Source organism: Dipteris shenzhenensis, chromosome 8 (genome assembly GCF_047967505.1).
Source record: "Dipteris shenzhenensis isolate YYH24624 ecotype China chromosome 8, Dip_SZ_1.0, whole genome shotgun sequence".
Taxonomy (NCBI): domain Eukaryota; kingdom Viridiplantae; phylum Streptophyta; class Polypodiopsida; order Gleicheniales; family Dipteridaceae; genus Dipteris; species Dipteris shenzhenensis.
Window position 1 is genome coordinate 30675818 of NC_141603.1, and position 26444 is coordinate 30702261.

Sequence of the window (26444 nt, forward strand, 5' to 3'; positions counted from 1 at the left end):
AAACTCGTGGAAAAAATCTTTGTCCAACCACACTGCTTCATGGGTACCTTGATCACGGAACTTGGTGTAAAACTCCCGGATCCTGTTTTCTGACCCCATGCTTGAATTTATGAAGAAGGATCTGTGTTCTAGGCTTCATCAAAACTTCAGGTTGTTGCTCGTCGGAAATCTCTGAAAGAGGAGGTCCAAAATATGGCTTCAACCAAGCTACATGAAACACATCGTTCATAGTCCAATTGTTTGGAAGTCGTAACTTCATTGAGACATCATTGATCTTTTGAATAATAGGGAATGGTCTGAAGCTCCTGAAGGACAGCTTAGGGCATCACTTGTCCACCTGCTTCAATCTTTGCTTGATAATGCGTAAATACTCCCATTGCCCCTACTAGACATCTCTCCTGGATTTGTTAGCCTGGCGCGTATATGATGCTTGAGCTTTGGCGATGCGGCTTTTCACGGACTCCGTAATCTATGCCTTTGATTCGGTGGTTTTGTTGGCTTTAAGAGATGGAGACACCATCCGGGTGAGGAGTAATGTAAAGCACCGTCCAACGTCGCTTCATAAGGTGTGTGATCAATACTCGAAGAATAGGTATCGTTCAGAATGGCCTGCACAAGTGGAAGAAACTGCTTCCACTTTCCCTGAGTATCATGACAATATGCTTTCAAAATATCAAACGCCATACCATTATACTTTTTTGTCTCGTCGTTCGATTGCGGATGGAAAGCGCTGGACATCTGCAGCTTAGTACCAAAATTATCAAACAAGGCTCACCAACAAAAGTTAGACGTAAACTTGGAGTCCCTATCGGATATGATGGTCTTTGGCAACCCTCCAATGGGATACCAATAGTAGATAAACAAACAAGCTATATCTTTAGCGCTGGCCGTTTGTTTGTAGGGAATAAGCATACAATATTTACTAAAGCGACAAACAATAGTAAGACATTGAGTATTGCGGATGCTAGAAGTGGCCCCACGAAATCTATACCTATGTCCTGAAAAGGACCGTCGGGGATTGGCAATGGCATAAGTAAGCCTGACGCTTTCTTGTGCGAAGCCTTGACCTTTTGGCATATCTGACTTCTGTATACGTCCTTGGAGCAAGCATCGTGGCTAACTGGAACTACGTGCCAAATTCTACGGGACTCCGCGTATTGTGCCTTCATGCTATCAGGATCCTTTCCTTTGATTTTGAGCATAGTGGCCTGCTTAATGGTATGGATGGAACCTTTTCGACGATTGAGAGCGTCTGCAACAGGGTTGTTTTTGCCGGGAATGTACTCGATCATTTCCCCAAATTTGGAATATCTGGCTCCATCGTTGTTGCCGATCGCTCCATTGCACACTAGGCATTGTCTGAAGCCACTTAAGGGCTTAGTGATCTATCTTAACTGTGAAAATCCGTCCGTATAGGAGAGGTTTTAATGCCTGGATGACACCGAGGAGCTCTTTATCATAAACTGAATAGTTCTTTTCGGCATCGTTGAGCTTTCTGCTGTAATATGCCATGGGCCTATGTTCTTGCTGCAAAACTGCCCCGATGGCGACATTGCTAGCGTCTGTGATTACCAGAAATTGATCATCCTAAGAGGCGATCTTCATAATTGGTGCTGTAGTGGCCAGCCGTTGCAAGTCATGGAAGGCCTCCAAAGCTTTGCCTGTGACTTGAACTTTTTGTTTGCGTGTCTTTACCCCCTTCAGTAAATCTATAAGAGGGGCTGCGTGTTTCGAGAAACCATCCATGTGTGAGCTGTATGCTTGACACAAACCCACAAAGGATCGGATCTCTTGAGCCGTCGTGGGGACAGCCCAACTCGTGATAGCTTGAATCTTCTCTGGGTCCAATCAAATCCCTTGAGCACTAATGATGTAGCTCAAATGCTGAATTTCCAACAAGCCGAATTCACTTTTCTTTGTGTTGAGGTATAGCTGGTTATCACGTAAGAACTGTAGGGCACATTGCACATCCTTAATATGCTGCGCGGCTATAGTGGAAAAGATAAGGATATCATCGAGAAAGATGAACATGCACTTCTCAATATACTGTGCAAATACTCGTGACATCATCTTGTTGAATGTTGGTGGTGCATTCTTCAGACCAAAGGGCATGACAACGAACTCGTAATGAGCTCGCTCTGTTCGGAAAGCTGTCTTTGGGATGTTAGCTTCAAAAATCCGGACTTGATGGTAGCCGCTCGTGAGATCAATCTTTGAGAAAAAATTTGCACCATTGAGTCGTTGCAAGATGTACTCGATGCGGGGCATGGGAAACTTGTTGCTTACTGTAAGCTTGTTGAGTGCTCTATAGTTGACACGTAGTCGTGCGGACTTATCCTTCTTTGCCACAAATAGAATGGGTGCAACAAAAGGCAAAGAAGAAGGTCTAATAAACCCTACGCGCAGTAATTGAGACAACTCCCCCTCCATAGACTTGGAAAGTCGATACGGGAACTTACTTGGAGGTGTCGAGCCCGGAAGTAGATCAATGCAATGGTCTTCCGGTTGGTTGGGAGGAAGCTGGGGTGGTAGATCATCTCGGAGCATGATGTCTTGGAACTCTTGGAGTAGATCCACCATTGCTTGCCCCATTGGAGGAGCGGCTTGAACTGCAGTGATTTGGCATTGGACGTAGACAAATGCACACATGGCACCCTTGTGGGCGGCGCGACCAGCTTGAATATGCGAGATAAACGGAATCCGTGGTATGCTCCGGTCGCCGTGTATCACAGCGGGCTTAGGTAAACCTTCCACAATAGTAGGTGTCCTATCGCCAATCAGGCGTCGGTACATGCTCACAGAACCACTCGAGGATCATGTCGCACCCATCAAAGGAGTCAATAAATTCCCACGTGAACATGGCCTTTTGAATTGAAAAAGTGAAATGGATGGCCTTATGCATGATATGTGTGCGCAAGCTAGGCGTGAACCCGTCCACTGCAAGCTTGTGAGGCACCTAGGTGCACCCCACTGACTTGGCAAGCTGAGGGGAGATGGCATCTTTTGAACTTCCCATATCGAGCAGAACAATAAACTGATGCCCGTTAGCTGTGCCGTAGGCTCGAATGAGCGCGTTCTTTTGATATGAGAAATCGTCCTTCTTCTTACCTTGAAAGACCGCCGTGGGAACAGCGTTCAAAGCAGGTAAGACATCATTCGTAGCTAAGGACGGAGGCAGGGCTGGAAGCGCCAATACATTGGCAAAGGACGAAGTAGGCGCTTTCGCAGCCTTCTCGGCAAGACACTTCGGACAATCCTTCTTGCCATGCCCAACGATGTGGTGGCAATGAAAGCAGCGATGTTCTTGGTGGTACCACTTCTGCTCGTCGGGCTGTAGATAGCCTCCCGTAATGCCCACTTTAGCCTTCTCATCCGGAGTCATCTTGGGCTTGGACTCCTTCTTTTGACCAAAAGCATGGTCGTCTTTCTTTTAGAACTAGTCGTCCTTATGATGATTCTTACCCGTTGTGTTGTTTGACTGCTGCGGGGCTTGGGAATCTTTCTGGACCTGTTTGGGCTTTTCCTCGTTCAGCATCATCTCTTGATTCTGTGTGAGAGTCAGCGCCCGCTCATAATCCGACGGGTCAAAGTTTTGAATGGTATAACGGATGTTGGTGTCGAATCCTCAAATGAATCGCTTCATCTTGGCGCTCTCCGTCGTCACGTCCAACTGCCATGCCAACGTGATGACCTTGTTACTGTATGTCAACATAAACAAACCATTCTGGGAGAGATGAGAAAACTCATCCTCCAAGTTAAGCATATATTGGAGTGGAAGAAAATGGGCTTTGAGGTCGGCCACAAACATTGCCCAAACAAAATTCGTCTTAAACGTTCTTAGGTCAGTATGCTTACTAGTCCAATGTTGCCACCAGGTCACTGCCTCACCTGTAAGATGAGGGGCTGCGAGGTGGACTTTGTCTTGCTCATCTTGAATCCGTGCTAATGGAAAATGAGCTACAAACTGATGAATAAATTGCAAAATTGCTGAATAGTCACACTTACCATCATACTTAATAAAATTTGTGGACCGAGTGAGTGGTGTTACCTTTGTTGATAACGAAGCTGTGGTGCTGATGGCTGCTGCGCTCAAACTTGCCTGTATAGCGGCTAACATCTGTTTGTGTTGGAGAAGCATCGCCTCTCGGTCTAGCTTTTGTTGCCTCTTTGCCTGAGCGAGCTTTGCGCGTCGTAGTGCCTCCTCATTTTTGTGTTTTTCACGCATCAACAAGAGCAATTTTTCGAAATCTGTGGCTCCTCTTTCTTCCAGCGGCTTTTTTGCTTCTTTTTCCTCTAGACGTTGTTTTGTCTGGTCTAGCTGTCTTCTATTTCTTCTAGCTGGGATGAATGTTCTTCGAGTTGCTGTGGGAGGATCCGATTCTGCTCTAGAAGGTTCGCCATCTCTTCTTGAGCACTTGGCGGAGGTGGATCTTGTTGGTAGTCTTTCTTCTCTTCAAAGTCTTCAAGGGTGAATCCTTTTCCTGACCCTTCCATGGCACTTGGTTGTGTGTCCTTTCCGGATCTCAACACAATCATACACTTGCAGTAGTCAAGTTAGATACAGACCAAAGCTCTGATACGAATGTAGCATGCAACGGTAATCTGATCGTGTAATTCACAACAAGACCTTTTTTAAACCTTTAGCAAGGAATTAGCGTTGTACACCATAGAGAGAGAAAGGAGATGAGGGTAGAGAGAGAGTAGAGTCGTCGACAACCGATTGGGTCCCTGTACCCACCGAGGGACCCCTCCCCCAATCAGGGGACAATTGATTTATACTTGGAGAACTAAGAAATACAAAGAACACTCTTCAAGACAGCGCGGAAAACGCACTTTTGAAGAGCTCACTATGCACACATATAGCAGATCCAAAGACCTGAAAGGCAACGCCAACCAATACCGAGACCTTGATGCTGTCCACATTGACGATGTAGGATGCTTCTGCAAGGCAAGGGAGAGGCTTGTGCTGTCCACCGAAATACAGGATTACTGCATGAGTGAGAGAGTGAAAGCTAGGAGTGATAGATCCTATGCATTGTCCTAGAAAAACATTTTCCATTATGTTGTTATACACCTTATACACCAAAATAGTCATGGAATTGAGATGTGAGAAGCTCATCTAGATCATCTTTGTTTTCAGTTGATTCACATCATGTGAGTGGCTTTTTGTGAAGTGTGTTTACTTGCCTTATTGGCTAGTAGAACCCAATATTTGATCAGGAAACGAATTATGCTTTAATGCTCCAAAGGCATCGATAGAACCCAATATTAGATTGGGAAAGTCATTATGTTGATTTAATTCACAATTTTGTAAAATGAGAGTGAGATCCTTTTTTGATGAGTTTGTTTGCTGTTCGTGTGTTGTCATAGGAGCCGAAACGGACTGATGTATCCTGTGATTAGTCACATACTTTCCAAAAAATTTTTGGTGATCCATTCTTATTGAGTATACATATGTAGTATCTTTTATTGATTCTCTAGAAGACGCTAAATTTTCTCATTAGCTATTCATTGGTTGTGACAGGAGGCCAAGAGGGACTGCATTCTTGGAATTTTCTGCAGAGGAAGCTGCAGAAGCTGCTATTGCTGCAGCTTCCGGTACTAACAATGAAGGCAGTGCTGGAGGAGATATCATATATGGAGGAAGACGACTTGGAGTTTTCAGGAGTGTCGATAGGAAATCAGCGCAAAGTATGGCAAAGGAAAAAATGGAAATGGCTGGTGTAGATCGACGTAATCTTTACCTTGCTAAGGTACACTTCATTATCAATGTCTGATTTTAAGACCTTTGCAAAGCAATGCAAATTTTGAGGGTGTACTTTGATTGTGGTTGTTTATGTACTAAGCATGTATGGACATTAAATGGAGAAAATTTAAAGCCTTTATTTATTGATTCTTGAAGCCACACCAAACTTATTGACCCATGGAGAAGCTTTTTGACACTTCTCTCATTGGAGAAGTAACAAAGCCAATGTGGTGTTCTATCCTCATCCATCTCTTGTACCCTACTACTAGTAAACATCTACTCGTCACTTACTCCATCGAACAGCTTCTATTGCACCTGTTCCTAGAGCAACTGACCGTGATTTTCTTCAATGTCTTTCCGGCTGTCAAAGTCATCACCAACCACTTGTGGGTTCTTAGTAGCTTCTAGAAGTATTTGATAGTATTCTTGCTGATTTAGAGTGCCTCATTTTACACATCTATGCTATTTCTTTAGGTTTTCTTCAAGTAAGAGTGCTTTTGTCTCTCAATTTGGTAATTTAATCTTGTTAATGCAGAAGCGGAATCTGCTTCAAAGCCCATTTTTGTTTTAGTTCTTAGGTTTGTACTATTTTGGAGGTCATCTGGTCTAAAGTATTGTTTTGTTTTGTAATCCCCCAATCATTGCCCCTTATTCATTAGTTTAAAAAAAAAAAAAGTCTAAACGAATAAGAATTGCATATAAAGAACAATTGTTCTCGTGTTTGTATTGGTGTTTAATTTGTTTTTGTGTTTATTTATTTTTTGTTTCCTTTTGTAAGCATGGATCACTAGCACCTAGTGCATATGGGATAAGTCCCATGATGACACGTGGCACTCACACAAGACTCACTCACATAGACTAGTACTAGATCACCTAGTACTTCACACTAACACTTCACATCACCACACTCTTCCACTATGATATCTCCAACAAAGTGCTCCTCTGTCTTCACCGCCTCCAGCGTGCATAGTCTACAGATCCACTGCTCTCTGGGCATACCAGTGGCTCTCCTTGCCTCAATCTTCAACTCATGGAACGAGACCTACATCTGTCCGATGGCGATCCTCAGGGCATGTGAGACTCGTCTATCCTCCAAATATTGGGATCTAATAATCACTCCGTCCTCCGATACTCTCAGTAAGTGATCACGGTAGAATCGGATCTTCATGTATGTGACGTATGGAGCTGGAGTAGGTCCAACTGTATAATATAGTTGATCTCATCTCGTGGGAGCAAGTGGTCAGGGGCATCTAAGATGTACTGAAAGGAGGGGGGATGATCGATATGAATGCCTTGACTACAAACCACTTGGTTATGCATGCATACCAAGCCATGCTAACCCCACTCTCAGCTGGTCGTATAGACGAATCTCTTGGTAATCTTCATCTGGGTAATGTCCAAACTCTTTGAAGGTAGGTGGCCGTCTAGAAGATAGCATCAATCTGAAGAGGTGTCATGCTAAACTTTGCCTGTTTGATCTGGTGGGGGACCATGGTAATCTTCATCTGGGTAATGTCCAAACTCTGTGAAGGTAGGTGACCGTCTAAAAGATAGCATTGATCTGAAGAGGTGTCATGCTGAACTCTGCTTGTCCGATCTGGTGGGGGACCGAGGGCTTGCTCTAGATCATCCTAGATCCCATAGTCACCTGCAACCTCTTGAAGCATCGCCAATCAGTCACTGATAGATCACCCCCCTGCTGCATACATGGCTGTCGGTCTCACTAGTGTGTCGAATAGACATCCCTTCATCGGGGGGTCCTAGAAATGCGCCTGAAAGCATAATCTCTCTAGACGGGCCAGAGCTCGGGCCAGAGCTCCTTGCCCTCTGTAAGCCGTGCCATGGCTGCATGGGTCATCGTGAAGACCGGACTTGCAAAGATTGCCCCTAGAAAAAGGTTAAATGGACATGCAAAGAGGAGATGCAAACCAAATGGACATGTGAAAAAGGTTAAATGCTGCAGGACATGACTTGTGTTCTAGGTGAAAAAACCAGTAATTTGACCTCTCAGATTGAGACATTGGAAGCCCATGTTGCTGCCCTTCAAGATGAGAATGACAAATTGAAGGCACCAGCACATTGGGAGGAAGGGGAGTTTCAGCCACCTTTAAACGAGGAGCTGAACACCATTAAAGAACAAATGCAACAGCTCAAAGATGCAAAGGGGACGTGAGAGGAAGGATGCAAGATCATTGATGTGCTGAAATCAGAGAATGAACAGCTCAAAAAGGAAATGGCAAATTTGCAAACAACGGTACAAGGGAATCATGCTGAGTTCATACAGCAATCACGAAGGGGAAGGCATATATGCTTGCATGGAAAGATGTACTAAAGAAAGACACAACACCAAAGAAAAGGGAGCTCATCTCTGAAACACTCAAAGAAGAAAAATGACGGGGCAGCAAGACTTTGAATGTGCTGGTCAGAGGTCTAACAGTAGGTGATAGCCCCATGTTAGATGCCAAAACCCTTTTCGACAAGATGTGAGTAAACCTTACTTGTGAATCAGCCTAGAGAGTGGGTAAAGCAGATGCACCGACGAGGCCCTTGGTTGTAAAGTTATGAACAGCCACAGATAGATCCACCCTTATGAGTACACGGGCAACATTGAAGGAGACCAAGATTTTTTTGGATGGAGATCTCACACTCCTACATCAGGAGCATAGTAGGGAAGGAATGGTGTGGGTGATGGCTGCAAGACAAGAGGGGAAATGGGCAGTTTACAGAGATGGCAAGGTGATCATTCGAGAGAGGGCAGAAAAAGAAGTACGAGATGCAGGAGAAGGGGACATCACATGACGGTGTATGAACAATGGGGCAAGTATGCAAAACAAATTGAGGATGGTAGTGTGGAATTGTAATGGCACTCTCTTGTCCTACCCAGGGGGGTTCTTGGAGACATACAGTAACAGAGATATGATATTCTACACGGAGACACATGAGAGAGGGCTATCCACAGTGACAGGATACACATGGGACTCTATTCATAGGAGGGAACTGAGGAGGGATCGTGGGGTACGAGGATCTAGAGGTGTGGCTGTTCTCTTCAGATCGCATCCGAGGCCACTCCTTTCTGTGATACGAAGGGAGGAGCATGCATGACACATGTGGATTCGTGTTCAGTTACCAGACACACGGCCGACCTTCATTGCAGTGTGTTACTTTTCCCCAGACACATCATCTTATACACACCATCTTATGCACGAGAGGTCACCACTAACGGGCACAACCCATATCAGACTATCCATGATGACATCACAGAGTTCTTCAAACACGGGGACACTCTCCTCCTTGGTGACTTCAATGCATGTATTGTGAACAGACAGGTGGGCCTGTTAGATTTCGATGAGGATTCCCTCAGAGTACCGGAGACGGATGCAACAAAGCTGAGGATCGTGAGGCAGTCGGTAGATGCAGATGCACCATTGACATCATATGGGAGGCATCTACTCAAGTTGGGGGCTATACATGACTTGATCATATGTAGCGGTCTTGTTTCCCACACGGAGGGGGGAGTAGTACAGTAGACTACCTACTTGGTCCACTAGGGTTTGCCCCACAGATACATGATTTTATTGTGCTGCCTCCTCTACTCGGAGCCGACCACTCATATCTTACCTCCTGTATATCAGTCACCACGCCAGCCATGAGGAGGGCCCCCCCGCCACCCATTAGCGTTCAGATCCATTTTGACCGTACTCTTTACCTAGTGTACGTGAGTCACTTGGCTTTTGAGCTTCCAGTACTACTTGGAGAGGGGATGGACCTCGCACATGCATCAGACACCGTTATATCGGTGATACAGGATGTTGCCACTAGATCCTTTCCCACAACACGATCTGCACGTGTTCCAGATGGGAAGATGCCCCAAAACCCCTGGTTCGATGATAAGTGCAGAGAGATGAGAGCCCACCTTACACGTGAGCGAGCATTGGGACACTTGACTTCACCAAAGGCACAACGGATCTTATGCCGAGTGACATGGCGTAAGAAGCGGGCTTTCTTTACACACAAGATGGATGAGATGATCAGCTCCATTCGCAGAGGAGATCCTACTACAGGATGGGGGCTCTTGTCGGAGGGGAAGTTGCCCATCTTGTCGGAGGGGAAGTCGCCCATCCCCATCACAAATCGTGCAATCTGGCATACATATGCTTGTTCTCTATATGATGTCCCCGATCAGGCACCACCTGATATGTCCTCTATGCCCAGACCCACTACCTGTCATTTGTTTACTTCGTAGAATGTACGAGCTGCCCTTCTCCGGTTCTATAACCGGTGATTACCAGATCATGAGGGGCTACACACTGAGCATTCTGTGCATGGGCAAGAGATCCTCACCCCGATCTTAGCACAGCTGTTCAACCATGCCGTATGCCATGGCTTCCCACCTATCTGGAGTACCACCACCATAGTACGATACACAAGTAGAAGGACTACAGAAACATGTAGAGGCTCTAGAGATGTTGTGCAGAGAGAGAGACTTGACAGTTAACCTTGGGAAAACCAAGGTTATGATCTTCAACACCTCGCGAGTAGTGTTTTGTTACCATAGCTTCACATACCGTGGCGAGCCTGTGGAGATAGTGCAGTCTCACACATATTTGGGGATAGTGTTCACCGGACCAGGTTTCATGATGATCCATGCGGGTATGGCACGACTCACACGAGGATGGGGTGCTTTGGCCCGAATAGAGAGGCGATGGTTCCAGGCACACTTTCAGGATCCTCCGACGAAGGGTTGGCTTTTTGACACGCTGGTGAGACCGATTGCCATGTATGCAGCACCTTTCTGGGGGAGTGATATTTCAGGAACAGAGTGAAAGAGATTTGAGAGGCTACAGGTGACTATGGGATCGGAGATGATTGTAGAGTAAACCCTCAGTCCCCCATCAAATTATATAGGCAGAGTTCGCCATGACCCCTCTCCAGGTTGATGCCATCTTTCAAACAGTGACGTTCCTTCATAGAGTTTGGGCCTTACCCTAGTGGAGATTACCGAGGTTAGCATTAGAGTCCTCCAGGTGACTAGTAGAGAGCGGTGTTGATACGGCATGGTACGCATGGATATCCACGTGGTTTGGTAGTCACGACATTCAGATGGATAGACTTTTGTCCTTTTAGTATAGTCTGGATGCACCACCCTCGTGGAGATTACCGCTGGGCCTTACCCTAGTGGAGATTATTGAGGTTAGCATTAGAGTCCTCCAGGTGACTAGCAGAGAGCGGTGTTGATACGGCATGGTACGCATGGATATCCACGTGGTTTGGTAGTCACGGCATTCAGATGAACAGACTTCCGTCCTTTTAGTACAATCTGGACGCACCACCCGAGATGATCCCACGAGATGCGATGAATGACCACTTCCTGAGGGTCTTAGAGCACGGTCTTGTCATTAGACCTCAATATCTCGAGGACAGGAGAATCTCACATGCACCGAGAGTCACCATCAGTTAGTTGCGAGTCCCATCACATCAGTTGCGGATTGAGGCAGGGAGAGCTGCAGGCATACCCAGAGAGCAGAGGACTTGCACACTATGCCAGATGGAGGAGATCGAGACGGAGGAGCATTTTCTATGTGTTTGTCTAGTCTGTTATGAGATCCGGGGACGATGTCACTGCCTCTTTCAGAAGGGGCATGGCTTTGATCCACTCACACGGCTTATCCATTTTCACGATTAGGTCTATGTTGGGCTCTACCTGATCGAGATGCGATGATGGAGAGACACAATGATACAACAGACCAGAGAGCAGCAGGGACTGATGCCACGAGTCACCTGAGAGAGAGAGAGAGAGAGAGAGAGAGAGAGAGAGAGAGAGAGAGAGAGAGTTTATTTAAGTATTCGGAAGATCGATGGGTCTATGAGACTGTGAGAAACCTGATACAAACTAGCTAGAGGAGTGGAGCCACTAATCGAGCATCCACACCCTTACAAAAGCCAAAATTTGTATTATACATGGCCCTATAAAAAAAGTTAGTCATCTATAACATCACCATCATCATCATCAGCAGAGCAATTGCCATCATAATACAAAGTGAAATGTGCTCCAAGGTCAGTGTGGTCTCTTCCCTCGTCAAGAGCGAGGGAGCGATAGCATGAAGTCAGATCTAGAGGGCCCTTGCTGGAGCAAAGGGTGCACTAGGGCCCTTGCTGAGTACTAATTTATGCTAGCAAAATCATAATCAATCAAATACAAACTGAATCAAGTCAATCTCGGAGTTGCCTGATACAGTGATGGCTCTCTGATGAGCTGTGAAGATATTTCGTATCTGCGTCTGTCAAGCTGTCTCGCATTGTGGCGGGGAACGTGGTCTCCTCTATCTCTGAACTGTCTGGGCTATGTCCAGAGTGACCCCTCATCTCTGTCGGTCCCCCTTGAGGAACACTGTGATAGGTCGACCTCAATAGAATCTGCTCTAGGCACTCTCTGTCTCGCGCATGGTCTCTACGTCTCTTCTCGGCAGCACCGTGATGGCTCTCTCTGCTTATCCAGGCTGCCCTCATGTCAGCTAGCTCCTCCTCCCCCACTCCATTGTGCCTTGGGGCTGATTCAAATGTGTAGAAGTCTGTGACGCGTCATTGTGTCCGGTCAGCCTCTATGCCCTGTGGTCTAGCCCCCTCTGTTGCTCTCTGATCTGTCGTAGTAGTGTCTCCCGGTGCGGGTGCATCTCCATCAAGTAAAGCCCAATGCAGACCTAGTCATGGAAATGGAACAGTTGTGATAGTGGACCGAAGCCACTCTCCTCTAGGTAGAGACAGTGGAAGCGTCCCCGGATTTCATAGTAGGCTTGGAAAACACAAAGAAAATGCTCCTTTGTCTCAATCACCCCCAGTGTTCGCTGCTCTCTGGGTATACCTGCGGCTCTCCCTACCTCAATCCTCAGCTGATGGGACGAAACCCGCATTTGTCCAATGGCAATCCTTAGTGCATATGAGACTCCTGTCCTCAAGATATTGGGGCTGATGATGAATCCCTCCTCCGATACTCTTACGAGTGATTGCGGTAGAACTGGATATTGGTGGGGAGCTCCTGGTCCCCCCCCCCCCCAGTCCGAGATGTATGGAGTTGGAGGAGATCTAACTGTATGATACGGTTGATCTCATCTCGAGGGATCGACTCAAGAGGCACGTCCATGCTATACTGAAAGGGGGGAGCGTGTCCATTTGGATACCGTGTCTGGCAAGCCATGTGGATATGCATGGATACCATGTGTTAGCCTCGCCTTTCTGCTAGTCGTCTTGATGACTCCAAGGCTAGCCTCAGAAGTCTCCAGTGAGGTAAGTCCCAAACTCTGTGGATGAAAGTCACTGTGTGAAAGATGGCATCAACTTGGAGAGGTGTGATGGAGAACTCTGACTGCACTATTTCATGTGGGACTGAGGTCTTGCACTGGATCATCCTGGGCCCCATAATCACCTATAACCACTCAAATTTCCATCAGTCTGTCCTCGGGAGATCGCATCCCCCGAAGGGTGCTGCATACATGGCAGTCAATTGCACTAGCGTATAAAAAAGCCAGCCCTTTATCAGTGGATCCTAGAAGTGTGCTTGGAAGCACTGTCGCTCTAGTCGAGCCAAAGCACTATGCCCCCATGTTAGTCATGCTTGGGCTGCATGGGTCATCGTGAAAATGGGTTCTGTGAAAACTGCTCCCAAATAGGTGTAGGAATGCACTACCTCCACTGGCTCGCCGTAATAGGTGAAGTTAAATCGGTGGCGGAGCAATACGCGTGAGGTGTTGAAGACCATAACCTTGGTCTTTCCAAGGTTGACTGTAAGGTCTCTCTCTTTGCAGAACACCTCTAAGGCCTCTAGATGTCTCTGCAGCCCTTCCGATGAAGATGATATAAGGACTATGTGATCAGCGTATAGCAATATTTGTATCATGAGGTCACCCAGTAATGATTTCGATGGTGTTTGCATCATCGGGACGTCATAGAGAGAGCATGCATATTTGTGCCAAACATCTGGATCTATGATGGGAATAGGACGCTTCCCCTCCAATAGAAGCCCCCAACCAATGGTAGGGTCTCCTCCTTTAAATGATCTGATCACCTCATCCATCCTGTGTGTGATGAAAGCATGCCTCTTACGACGTCAATTTTCGAGAGATCCGTTGTGCCTCGAGTGATGTCAGATGGCCTAGGGCTCGCTCATGTGTGAGGTAAGCTCTCATCTCTCTGTAGTCATCATCATACCAACGTTTTTGGGGCATCTTCCCAGTTGGGGCATGTGCGGATCGAGTTGTGGGAAAATATCTGAATGCGGCGTCCTATACACTGAGGTGAGGGTGTCTGAGGCATGGGCGAGATCTCCATCTCCAAGTAGTGAGACCGGAAGCTCTTGGGCTAAATGGCTCACATAGACAGGATCAAGGGCGCGGTCAAAGCGGCTATGGACTTGAGTGGATGTGGGATGGGCCCTCCTTGTGACTGGCATAATAGTAGATAAATGAAAGGCTAGGTATGAGTTATTGACCTCGAGTGGGTGGGAGGCACAATAAAGTCATGTATCCCATGAGGTGAAGGCTAAGGGACCCACAGGTAGTCCACTGTGCTTGTTTCCCCACCATGTGGAAAACAAGTGAGCCCGCCAGATGATGGCCATCTTTGGAGACCATTATATATTATCAGATCATGAACCGCCCCCAACTCAAGTAGGTGTCACCCATACCTTGTCACCTGTGTTGCATCTGCTGAGTGTCTCACTATCCCTAGCTCTGTTGTATCTAGCTCCGGCACTATGAGAGAATCAGATGCAAAGTCCTGTAGGCCTACCTGTCTATCTTTTGTATGTGCATTGAAGTCACCCAGAAGAAGGATATCACCCTGCCTGGAGTCTCTATGATGTCATCATGTATCGTCTCATATGGTTGTGTCCCTCTGTAGTGACCTCATGTACATACGATGATGTATCTGGGGTAAAATGTATCCCCTCCTATCGGTACTCTTGTTGCAAGAGCGTGAGATCATCATCCAAGAAAGTCGTGGTGCCTTTCAGTGTTGTCCTCATGATCATGAGGGTGGACCTATCTACTGCTGTCCGGAGCCTCCCATCAATGGCATGGTTGGTGCATCCTCTGTGCCCACCTTCCAAGGTGTCTCACACGTCAAATTAATCCCCAACTTAGTGAATAGTGCTGCAGCATCTGCCATAGGAGTGTCTCCTACTGTTAGCCCTCTAACTAAGACATTCAGGGCCTTTCTTCCCTGTCTCTTGTCTTCCTCTAGGGCAGCAGAAATGAACTCCTTCTTGGGGGCTGTTGTGCCCTTTTTCACCACATCTTTCCATTCTAGCATTTCAGCCTTCTCCTTTGTAATTTGCTGGGTGAATTTAGCATGTTTACCTTGCAAAGTGGCCTGTAAGGTTACCATCTCTTTCCTGTGTGCCTCATTCTCAGATTTCAGCTATCTGTGATCTTGCATCCTGCTTTTGAAATCCCCTTTGCATCTTTAAGCTGTTTCATTTGTTCTTTAATGAGGTTCAGCTCCTCATTCAGGGGTGGCAGAAACTCCCCATCCTCTCCATGGATACCTGCCCTCAGCTTCTCATTCTCTTGTTTGAGATTAGCGATTTGGGCTTCCAATGTCTCAATCCGGGAAGCAAAACCATCTGCATTTTGTATAGTTGATTTGTCCATTTTTTTGGCATCTCCCCTTGCCATTTCTTCATATCATCTTGCATTAACGTATGCGGGAGCCTCGCAGGCCTATGAGACAAAGTACAAACCAAAAGTAACTCATACAAGCCGCTATGGGCTGAAGCAAAGGGTTCACTAAGGCCCTTGCTCAATGCTAAAGTGCCAAGCTAGTGAACAAAATAGCAAAATAGCATCAGTGCTCAGGGCTAATGCTCCGAGTACAAGGCTGTGATACCGTCCCCGAATCTCATAATAGACTGGGCAGACACATAGAAAATGCTCCTCTGTCTCGACCTCCCCCATCGTGTATAGTCTGCAGATCCTCTGCTCTTTGGGTATGCCTGCAACTCTCCTTGTCTCAATCCTCAGCTTATGTGACGAAACTCGCAATTGTACGATGGCAATCCTCAGTGCATGTGAGACTCTCCTATCCTTGAGATACTAAGGTTTGATGACGAGATTATACTCCGAGACCGTTAGGAAGTAGTCATGGTAGAATTGGATCTTGGTGGGGAACTCTTGGTCTGCCTTCCCAAGCCTGGGACGTATGAAGCTAGAGGAGGTCCAACCGTATGAACGGTTGATCTCATGTTGTGGGATCAGCTAGGGCGGTGCATCCATGCTATACTGAAAGGGGGAAGTCTATCCATCTGAGTACCATGGCTATCAACCCATGTGGACACCCATGCATACCATGCTGTATCAACACCGCTCTTTGCCCACTCATCTGGAAAGAAAGAAAGAAAGATGTATTAACGTCTGCGGGAGGCCTTGCGGGCTATGGGACAAAGTGCACAGAAAAAGAAAACTCATACGAATGGGCTGGAGCAAAGGGCGCACTAGGGCCCTTCTTGAGTACTAATCTATGCTAGCAAAATCATAATTAGTCAAGTATTAAACTGAGTTAAGTCAATCTATGAAGTACAAACTGAATCAAGGTAGTCTCGGCACTGGGACTCCGAAACCGAAGCTTGGCACAGTGATGGCTCTCTGGTGAGCTGTGAAGATATCTTGTATTTGCATCTGTCAAGCTATCTCGCGCTGCGGCGGGAGACGCAGTCTCCTCGATCTCTGAACTCTTTGGTCTATGTCTGGAGTGACCCCTCCCCCTCAAGGAACAGTGTGATAGGTCGGACCTCAATAGAATGTGCTTTGGGCACACTTTGTCTCGCGCGTGGTCCCTGTGTCCCTCTCTCAGCGGCACCGTGTCGGCTCTCTCTGCTGATCCAGGATGCCCTCATGCTAGCTAGCTCTCCCTCCACTCCGCTGTGTCCTAGGGCAGACTTAAATGTGTAGAAGTCTGTGACGTGATGTGCCCGGTCAGTCTCTATGTCATGTGGTCTAGCCATCTCTTGTTGCTCTTTGATTAGTCGCAGTAGTGTCTCCTAGTGCGGCACATCTCCATCAAAGAGCCCAATGCAGACCTGGTCATGGAAATTGATCAGTCCTAATAGTGGACCGAAGCCACTCCCCTCCAGGTAGAGACAGTGGTAATGTCCCTGGATCTCATAGCAGGCTTGGCAAGCACAAAGAAAATGCTCCTCTGTCTCAACTGCCCCCAGGGTACATAATGTGCAAATCCGCTGCTCTCTGGGTAGACTTGCGGCTCTCCCTGCCTCAAGCCCAGCTGATGGGAGGAATCCAATGACAATTTTTAATGCTTGTGAGACTCCTTTTCCATACTAGGGGTCTAATTATGAATCCCTCCTCCCATACTCTCTGGAAGTGCTCGCGGTAGAATCTGGTCTTGGTGGGGAGCTCCTGGTCCCCCCCCCAAGTCCAAGATGTATGGAGCTGGAGGAGATCTAACCGTATGATACGGTTGATCTCATCTTGTGGGATCGACTCAGGAGGCACGTCCATGCTGTACTGCAAGGGGGAAGTCTGTCCATTTGGATACTGTGCCTGGCAAGCCATGCGGATATGCGTGCATACCATGTGTCAGTCCCGCTCTTTGCTAGTCGTTTGGATGACTCTAGAACCAGCCTCAGAAGTCTCCAGTGAGGTAAGTCCCAAACTCTGTGGATGAAAGACAGTGTCTGAAAGATGGCATCAACCTAGAGAGGTGTCATGGCAAATTCTGCCTGCACAGGATTGTGGAACAGTGTCGAAGGCCTTCCAAAAGTCTACGAAGCATGTGTAGACTTTTTGGTGTCAGGACCTCACCTCTTGAATGGTAGCCCTCAGAGTGAAAATGTGATCTAGAGTACAGTGCTGCCTCTTGAATCCCAATCTGCCCTAGTGCATATGTTGCCCCCGTGCCTCTGTATGAGTGCTGATCCCCCTCTCTAGTACCGATCCATAGATCTTGGCCAGTGTGTGGCCAATCATGAGGGTGCGATAGCTCCCAGTATCCATGGGGTGTCTTGCTTTGTGTATTGGTACGATAGTGGTGGTGCTCCAAGCCGGTGGGAAGCCATGGCATACAGCATGGTTGAACATCTGTGCAAGAACGGGGGCTAAGATCTCCTGCCCATATGCAAAATGCTCAGTCCGTAGGCCCTCATGATCCTGTGCTTTCCGGTTGTGGAGCCGGTGAAGTGCAACCTGTATATTCTATGTGTTAAACAAGTGACAGGTAGTGGGGTGGGGCATAGAGGAATATCCAGTGGTGCCTACCTGAGGACATCGTATAAGGAGCATGCATAAGTGTGCCATACTTTTGGATTATAATGTTCTTGGAATGGGTGGCTTTCCCTCCGAACGAGGCCTCCAGGCAGTGGTCAGTTCTCCTTGAAATGATATGATGATCTCATCCATCCTGTGTGTGAGGAAGGATCATCTCTTGCGGCGTGTCAACTGTCGGAAGATCGGTTGTGCCTCAAATGGCGTCAACTAACCCAAGGCTTGGTCTCGTGTGAGGTGGGCTCGCGTCTCTCTGCATTCGTCATCAAACCAAAGGGTTTTGAGGCATCTTCCCATCTCGGGCCCTTGTAGATCTCGAGTCATAGGGAAGGATCTGGTGGTAGCGTCCTGTACTACTGAGGCAAGGGTGTCCGAGGCGTGGGCGAGGTCTATATCATTCTCCAGTAGGGACGGAAGCTCTCCGGCTAAGTGACTCACATATACTGGATCGAGGGCACGGCAGGAGCTCTCCTTGTGATTGGCGTAGTAGCAGAGATACAGAAGGCCATATATGAGTGGTCAGCTCCGAGTGGGGGAGGGGGTACTGTGAAGTCATGTATCCGCGAGACAAAAGCTAATGGGCCCAGTAGGCAATCCACTGTGCTAGTCCCACCACCATGTGGAAAGCCCCCAGATGATGGCCATCTTTGAAGGTTTGTTGTAGATGATGAGGTCGTGGACTGCTCCCAACTAAGTGTCACCCATATGCTGTCACGTGTGAGGTATCTGCACAGTGTCTTAGGATCCCGAGCTCTGCTGCATCTAGCTCCGGAACCATGTGGGGATCTATCTCATATGCGAAGTCTAGTAGGCCCACTTGCCTATCTCTTGTCCTTGCATTGAAGTCCCCCAGGAGGAGGGTGTCTCCTTGTCTGGAGAACTCTTGGGCTGGGTCCCTCTATAGTGACGTCATGAGCATGTGATGACGTCTCTTGGGGGGAAGTAGCACACCGCAATGAAGATCAGTCGGACATCTGGCAGTTGGACTCGCATCCACATATGACGTGCATGCTCCTCTCTTCGTACCACAAGTGTGTGTTGAAAAGGACAGCCACAGATATGAGTGGTCTCAAGTGTGTCTTGAAAATGGGTTGTGTCCCTCTGTAATGACCTCATGAGCATATGATGACATGTACGGGGGGAAGTAGCACACCACAGTGAGTATTGGTCGGGCATCTAGCAACTGGACTCATATCCACATATGACGTGCATGCTCCTCTCTTTGTACCAATAGATATGAGTAGTCTGAAAAGGACAGCTATGCGTCGAGAGCCTCGTACCCCACTATCTCTTCTCAATTCTCTCCTATGAGCTGACCCCCAGGTATCTTGTCATTGTGGGCAGCCCTCTCTCTGGGCTCTTATGTGTCTCGGTGTAGAAGATAATGTCTCTATCTGTGTATGTCTCCAAGAAACTACCCAGGTCGGACCAAAGGGTACCGTTATTCACATGGGATAGGTATTGGGCACTGTGGACTCTGTGGACAGACAAGACTCACAGAGTCTTTCAAGAGTCTGCTCCTTCCCTTTTCTTCTCTTTCCAGATGTCGCTCAGGCGCAATCCTAATATATGATTGTCTGTCAGTTCGTCAGATAGACTACAGTCTCTACTTCTCTTATAATGAGATTTTTGATCTTGTACTTGCTGATCTCTGCTTTGGGGACAACATCTTTGTAATATAAAGGCAGATGGATTTCACCCAAAAAAAAAAGTGTGTGTGTGTGTGTGTATGTGTGTGTGAGAGAGAGAGAGAGAGAGAATAGTTGATTCTATAATCAACACGCAGCTTCCATTTTCCTGCTTGTCTTATAATGCCAGTTTCTGATGTGATTGCATGTTCCTTTTCTGGGAACTGCTTATTGTAATACAAAGTTACATGGATTTCACCCACACAAAAAAAAGAGTGAGAGAAAGAAAGAAAGAAAGTTTATTAAAGTCTTTGGAAGACCAATGAGTCTATGAGACTGGGGGAAACCTGATACAAACAACCTGAAAGGGTGGAGCTACTAAACAAGCATCAACCCCCATACTAAAAAGCTTAATCCCACAGTCATAAAAACATCAATGGTAACATCACATTAATATCAATATGGCCATATCCATTATAGCTACCACCAAATGTCATCAAAGAGAGAGAGAGAGAGAGAGAGAGAGAGAGAGAGAGCATCCAACTCCTCTTGGAGGACCCAGCTCCCCTTGCTTAACTTCTTTTTATGCAATTGCTCTTGGTTCTGTATCTGAAACAGGAGGGCAACATAGAGGAAGGTACTCCTGCTGCTGATGGTGTCTCTGAAGAAGACATGCAGAAGCGGAAACAGTAAGTGTACTCAGAAGAACGTTAAGGAAAGACTTACGAAAAGACTGCCTATATGGTTTTATGAGGCTTTGGGATGAAATGCTAACCACATAGACCTATTGGGTAATTGATGTGGCAGTAATATATGTGAGATATTGATAGTCATATTTCCATTCCTTCTGCTATTGTGTATGTCTATTGTATACAGCATTGAGAGGATTTATTCCTTCTGCCATGTGACAGGTTAGATCGGGAAAAGGCTACCAAGCTGCAGAGTCCAAATTTCCATGTATCAAGGACAAGGCTTGCTGTATATAATGTGCCAAAATTGATGAAGGAAGCTGAGGTGAAAAAGCTTTTCATCGATGCTGTGAAATCGAGGGCGACGAGGCAGCAACCAGTCATAAAACAGGTTTATGTCACTTCAGCATAATTAAGTCTATTTTTACCATCAAGGCGCTATATGTGTAGCTTTTGAACGTGGAGAATGATCAGCATTTTGTGCAATGTTACTGTCACGAGTGCAGGCAAAAATACTAAGGGATGAAATGAAGGGTGGAAAGTCCAGAGGGGTGGCTTTTGTTGAGTTTTCTGAACATCAGCATGCGCTTGTAGCCCTCAGGGTGCTTAACAACAATCCTGGTATCATACTACCTTCTGCTGTGGTATTTTCATAGGCCAGAATAATGCGAAACTCTTTATGCAGATTTCACAGAAGGGAATTGGGGTTTTGTTGCTGCAGAAACCTTCAGTTTGAAAAAGCGTCCTATAGTAGAATTTGCAATTGAAAATATGCTGACCTTGAAAAAACGGAAGGAGCGACAGACAGAGGCAAAAAAAAGTTTCAATCGTGAAGGTAGGACTGAGAGGTCCTTGGAATCCTATGGGAACAGGTCATTGGGACCTAACAAGAGAAAGAGGTCCATGATGAAAAACTCAGAGGTTGAGGATGCAGGGGAAATGGCTTTCTCTGAGAGGAAAGAAAGGAGAGAGATTGCACAGAGTGATCTTTTGAGCCCTGAAAGTGAAAAAAGGATGCTAAAGACAAGGAAAAGGAAGAAGCCGATGTTGGAAAAAAAATCAGATCGGAATGGTGTGGATGAGCATGCAGCTTCTCTGGAAAAAGAAAACAAAAGGAAAAATAGAGGACATGAGATTTCAGGCTCTGGAAATGTGACCTTGAACCACGTCAATGGGTACCCAAATAAAAAGGAATCTCTAAGCAAGAAGCAAGGTTTCAAAAAACAGAAATTGTCCTCAGGAAGTCCCAGTAAGCCTTTCAGCAGAGACGTGGCAGGGGAAAAGCAAAATACAATTAAAGCTCACCCAAAAGAAGTCAAGAATAAACAGAAGAAGAGAAATTCAAAGCCAGAGATTGAAGACAAGTTGGACAAACTAGTCTCTGAATATCGCAACAAGTATTTCTCGGTCACCTCTCAAGGTACAAAAGGAAACAGTAAGCTGCCAGATCTGAAGGCATCAAGTGACCTGAAGAGATGGTTTGAGTAGTATGAACCGTTGATGCCAGTAAATAAATTTTGCTCAATAGTGTAGGAGGGACAAGTTCTCTCTCTCTCTCTCTCTCTCTCTCTCAGGGTGGTAAAGTGTTGCAAAGAGTGGTCAAGGCAAGGCAGTGTTCCACTTAACTGCAACAGTCAGAGATAAGTGCATATTCACAGTTTTTGTGTATCCAAATGGTAGCTCTCAGCTACGCAAACAGGTTATGAAATGTTAATAAATGGTCACACATTCTGAAAAGAGGTATGTGAGTTGCAAATAACGTCAGTGAAAACTCGTAAAGGGGGAAGCTTGTAGTGGTAGTTGAATGTGTGTTCATGATGAAACAACACACAGGATCTTGTGAAGTTTAGGTTTAGACTTAAATTTAGAATTGATGCAACAGTAGACCTCAGATGTGTGCATATGTCCGTTGCAGCTTTTAGTAACTTAAATATCATGAGTCAAATAAATAATTTGTGGTTCAGAATAAATCTATGATTACATGTCTGAAAGACTTGCTTACTACTACTTAAATGTGTAGCTCATATGTGTGGCAAGTCTTGCAATACAAGTTTGAAATTGAAAACCATTTCATAATAAGTAGTTACAAAATTATATGTACAAAATTAAACAAAAAAATGAGCCAAATAATATTTGAATTGGGATAACAATGAGCTTGTTCTCAGAGAAATATTTAAAGCGTGTGCGATGATTGATGAATTTCAAATAACTAGGAAAATAAATAATATATTACTTCACGAGTTGCTCCATGACTATACGTTTAATCTTATCACTTTGGAGAAAGGAGAGTCAAATTGACAGGATTAAATCCATTGGAAAAAGTATTTGAAAGCACATATAATGTGCAATGAAAAATTGTTCCAAGGAGTATGCGACTCACTCTTCTTCTCATAATCTAATATCTTGTTGCAACAGAGTGGATGTGTTACCAACATCTTCTTGAATATTGTGGATGTGCATTCAATTCGTTTATACTTTGAGCTCCATGAGGTAGAATACCTTTTCTTGATAGCCAAATGAATATATGTTGCATGGTGGATGAATGCGAATGGAAGATAGAATGAAAATACAATCGATTACTGAAGCGTTCGCATAGCAAATGGAGAGAAAGAGGTTGTGTTCATCATTTTATTTTTAGTACAAATAGCTTAATGGTCGTATGCAATGCACCCTTGGCCTCTTCTTCCCAATGGTCTTGACTATCAATCTTGACAGCTTGAACTCCTAATCACAATAATTATCCTTTTACATCATGCAATCCTCTTTTATAGCCCTCCTTTTGACTAGGGTTGGCAGGTACTAGACGCCAAGCATTTACATTGACTGTGTGATATGGGTTGGCAAGTTGAGAGGGCTCTCTTGCCATTATTGCCCTGGGTTTAAGTGATCAATTCATCCATTACATAGGTGGAAGGGATTTGTAATAATTAGAATGGTGACATGGAACCATAGGATAATAATTAGAACGGTTACGTGGGCCTTGCATATATGTATACTGTAGGAAATAAATAAAGATTGGACTTTCCATGTCCTAGCTTGGCTTTTTTGAGAAACTTTAGGTCCTTGAACATCCAATAACACATAGTAATGATTATAAATGAAAAAGATAAGATGATTATAAAGATCCATGTGACTAAGCATATTATTACTTTTGTGATTGTGAGAATGGAGAATGAATGTTTATTTTTTGGGTGTGATCACGTTATAGGAAGTAGAACTGGCATTTAGTCAATGTTTTTAATACCATTTTGATAGTACAATGGAATGCTGTGAACACATTCTCTCAAAAGCATTAAATTCTTTATTGGTGATGAGATGATCAAAAGCTTTGAATATTTTCAAGTGTTTGGAATCCAGGAAGTAGTATTTTACATCGTGTTACTAATTTTGAACTCAATACTCAAGGTTAGCCTTTATATTCTAGTGTATTTGTTCCTTTTTTCTTGAAGTCTATTTTGAATGCAAATATGTTTTGAGCACATTTTACCTTTTTGTTGATTTTATTGTCTTCTAATAGTGTGTGACAAAAAAATGACAAGAACAAAGTGATCTCTTTCGATGTGAGAAATTTGGAGCTTTCGATGTGAGAAATTTGGACTAAAGAAAAGGATGTTGTATGAAGCCTTTCTAATAAAAAATTTTAGTGAAGTCATTTAAGCAAGTTTCACTTTAAGTTATTTATTATGATAATCGTGGCACATTAGCTTAAATGACATAAGACACCGGTCCTTTCTTTCTAACAAGAGGCTTCTAAACCAATGCTCCTATTGAGATCGATACCTCCCATCCTTTTGTAGTTGACTTTACTACCAAATTACATACCTATTGCCTTCAATGCTAATGTGTGGGCCTAGTGGAAAAATGCAAGTCCATAGTGGTAGATTTAAATATTTACCACCCAAGTAATCTTTGTTATCTACAATATTCACACTTGCAACCCTAAAACCTTTGTACATTCATTTTCTCCTCTATTGTAGGTTTAGAAAAGCACACACACACACACACACATACACATGCATGCACGCTCACTCACTCCCTCCCAAAAGGAGAGGGTCTAATGAACACCTCAAGTAGAGGTGTTGTCTTCCCATAAGAAAAAGTGTCGTCTCCCCATAAGGAACAATATCATGCATATATGGTCACAAGAAAACTTACCATAGAACCTGCAAGTCAGTAGTTGAAATATATATACCGTGATAAACTAAATATTCACTCTCTAATAATTGGTTTGTGTATTTAGTTATGAAAGGAAGGAACCACTATAAATCATAAACACATCAAATGGACATTAACACGATGAGGACAGCTTGGGCAAACTCCACTAGTCATGATATTTTGAATGACTATCATAATCACACTAGAATCTTCGATAAACTTATACATGAAAATTTTGATGAATTGGATTTTAATAGATTAATGGGACGTTTATACCAAAACACTCTGATTAACCATGGAATCCCTTGATATTCCAGTTAGACTTGATTGAGAGGTATGAATATAAAGGAAGCCTTATGGATAGGACTAGATATTAATAGTTAGATATACTAATGGGAGATAATTCATGCACCTCGATATCCCGACATTAATTTGAAATATTATACGAATGAGATATATTTGAAAATAAGGGCAACATTGGACCTTATGCTTATCATTAGGCATATGCATAAGAATTAATAAAAGACAATATATGCCTACGAAAAAGGAACAGCACCGTAATCTGACATAGTGGGCGAGAACGGCTCTCCATTGATAGTTAGCAGACTGTGTACCCATTTCCAATTATGAACAACGGCTAGAGGTATCAGTACATCACCTCCAACAACCAATGTGCGAGGTAACTAGTCAAGTGGAGCCTTCCACACACCCCAACCCGGAAGTATCCAAAGCCCTCCACACGGGAGAAGTCAATTAGTACTGGCAACACTAGTCCCAAGCACACTTTTTTTTTTTGCGCAAAAAGTAGTGCTAGTTATATTACTTGAAAGCGAGAGTACAAGAGGGCCTAAAGGCCAGCGGGCTGCAATCACAAAATGGATACAGCCCAAGGAGCCAAAATGCTAATTACAAGCTCTCAAGGCATATGTAATCATCGGAGAGTGGACAAAAAGCCACGGTGGGGGGGCATAATGCAACTGAAGACTCTGAGCAGAGTGCTGGAAGAACAACTCTCGGTGGTCCCAGTCGCGAAGGAAGCGCCGTCTCTTTTCCTTCCCTACCCGAGACTCCCCCTGAATCTGATCCCACTGACCCTTGAGCGTGTGAATGATCGTGCTCCAAATGTCTGCTAGGGTCTGGGTAGCAGAAGAAGCCTGATCTCCTACGGTCTGCACGCATCTGGAAGTCCAAATATGCCAGCCTATAATGCTCCCTATGATCTCCCAAACAGGGTGCCGAGTCATCGCTCCTGCATCTGTCTCTGTCAAATGCCAAGGGAAGCTGTCCATGTATGCCCAAGTGGCCTGCGTGATGAAGAAGACAGGATCCTACCTAGAGAACTCATAAGCCAAGTGATGTCCCATCTCAGTGCTGCACCAACAAACGGCTCCCCAAGTGATCGGGCTCGGGGGTGCAGCCCTCGCTAAGATCCCCATGACTCCCTTCCAAAATGTCTGCGCATGCGAGCAGCTCCAAAGGCAGTGCTTCAGGGACTCCTCTTCCTGAAAACACATCTGGCAGTGCCCCTCCTGCCCCATCTGCCTCAGCCAGCTGCCAACTGGAAGTCCCTTGTGTGCCACCATCCAAAGAAAGTAAGAGATCTTCCTCGGTCGCCAGCTTGCCCAAAGAGTCTTCCAGAAAGTGGGAAGAAAGACCAGAGATATCCCCTGGGCATACCAACTATGTGCCTGTGTGGGTAGCCCACGCTCGAGAGCCCCAAGAGCACACCTACCAGTACGCGCACTGTAAGAGAAGAAGGGGGTAGGGTTCTCTGAGGTCTCCAATGGTGGCCAGCGCCACTCCCCTGGGTCCCACTCCACCTCTATTAAGGAACAGCCCTCCCATATCCAGAGTCTCCAGTCCTGGTCCTGCATAATCAGGGGGTCTATATGCCACGTTTTCCCTTGCAGCCCTACGATGCGAAGGCGCTGCTAGGGAAGCTGGGGGTCGATCACGG

General features: G+C 45.5%; 1 protein-coding gene across 1 annotated transcript in view; it reads left to right on the forward strand.

The window, feature by feature from the left end:
* LOC147899371 (RNA-binding (RRM/RBD/RNP motifs) family protein) overlaps positions 1-22260 on the forward strand; it is an 89153-nt gene extending 66893 nt beyond the window's left edge. Inside the window, exons 14-18 of the mRNA XM_087378269.1 lie at positions 5525-5753; positions 20262-20332; positions 20555-20723; positions 20839-20953; positions 21054-22260. Of these exons, the coding sequence (XP_087234395.1) occupies positions 5525-5753; positions 20262-20332; positions 20555-20723; positions 20839-20953; positions 21054-21820 (1351 nt within the window). The 3' untranslated portion in view covers positions 21821-22260. The remainder of the gene's footprint in view (positions 1-5524; positions 5754-20261; positions 20333-20554; positions 20724-20838; positions 20954-21053) is intronic.
* The last annotated feature ends 4184 nt before the right edge of the window (positions 22261-26444 follow it).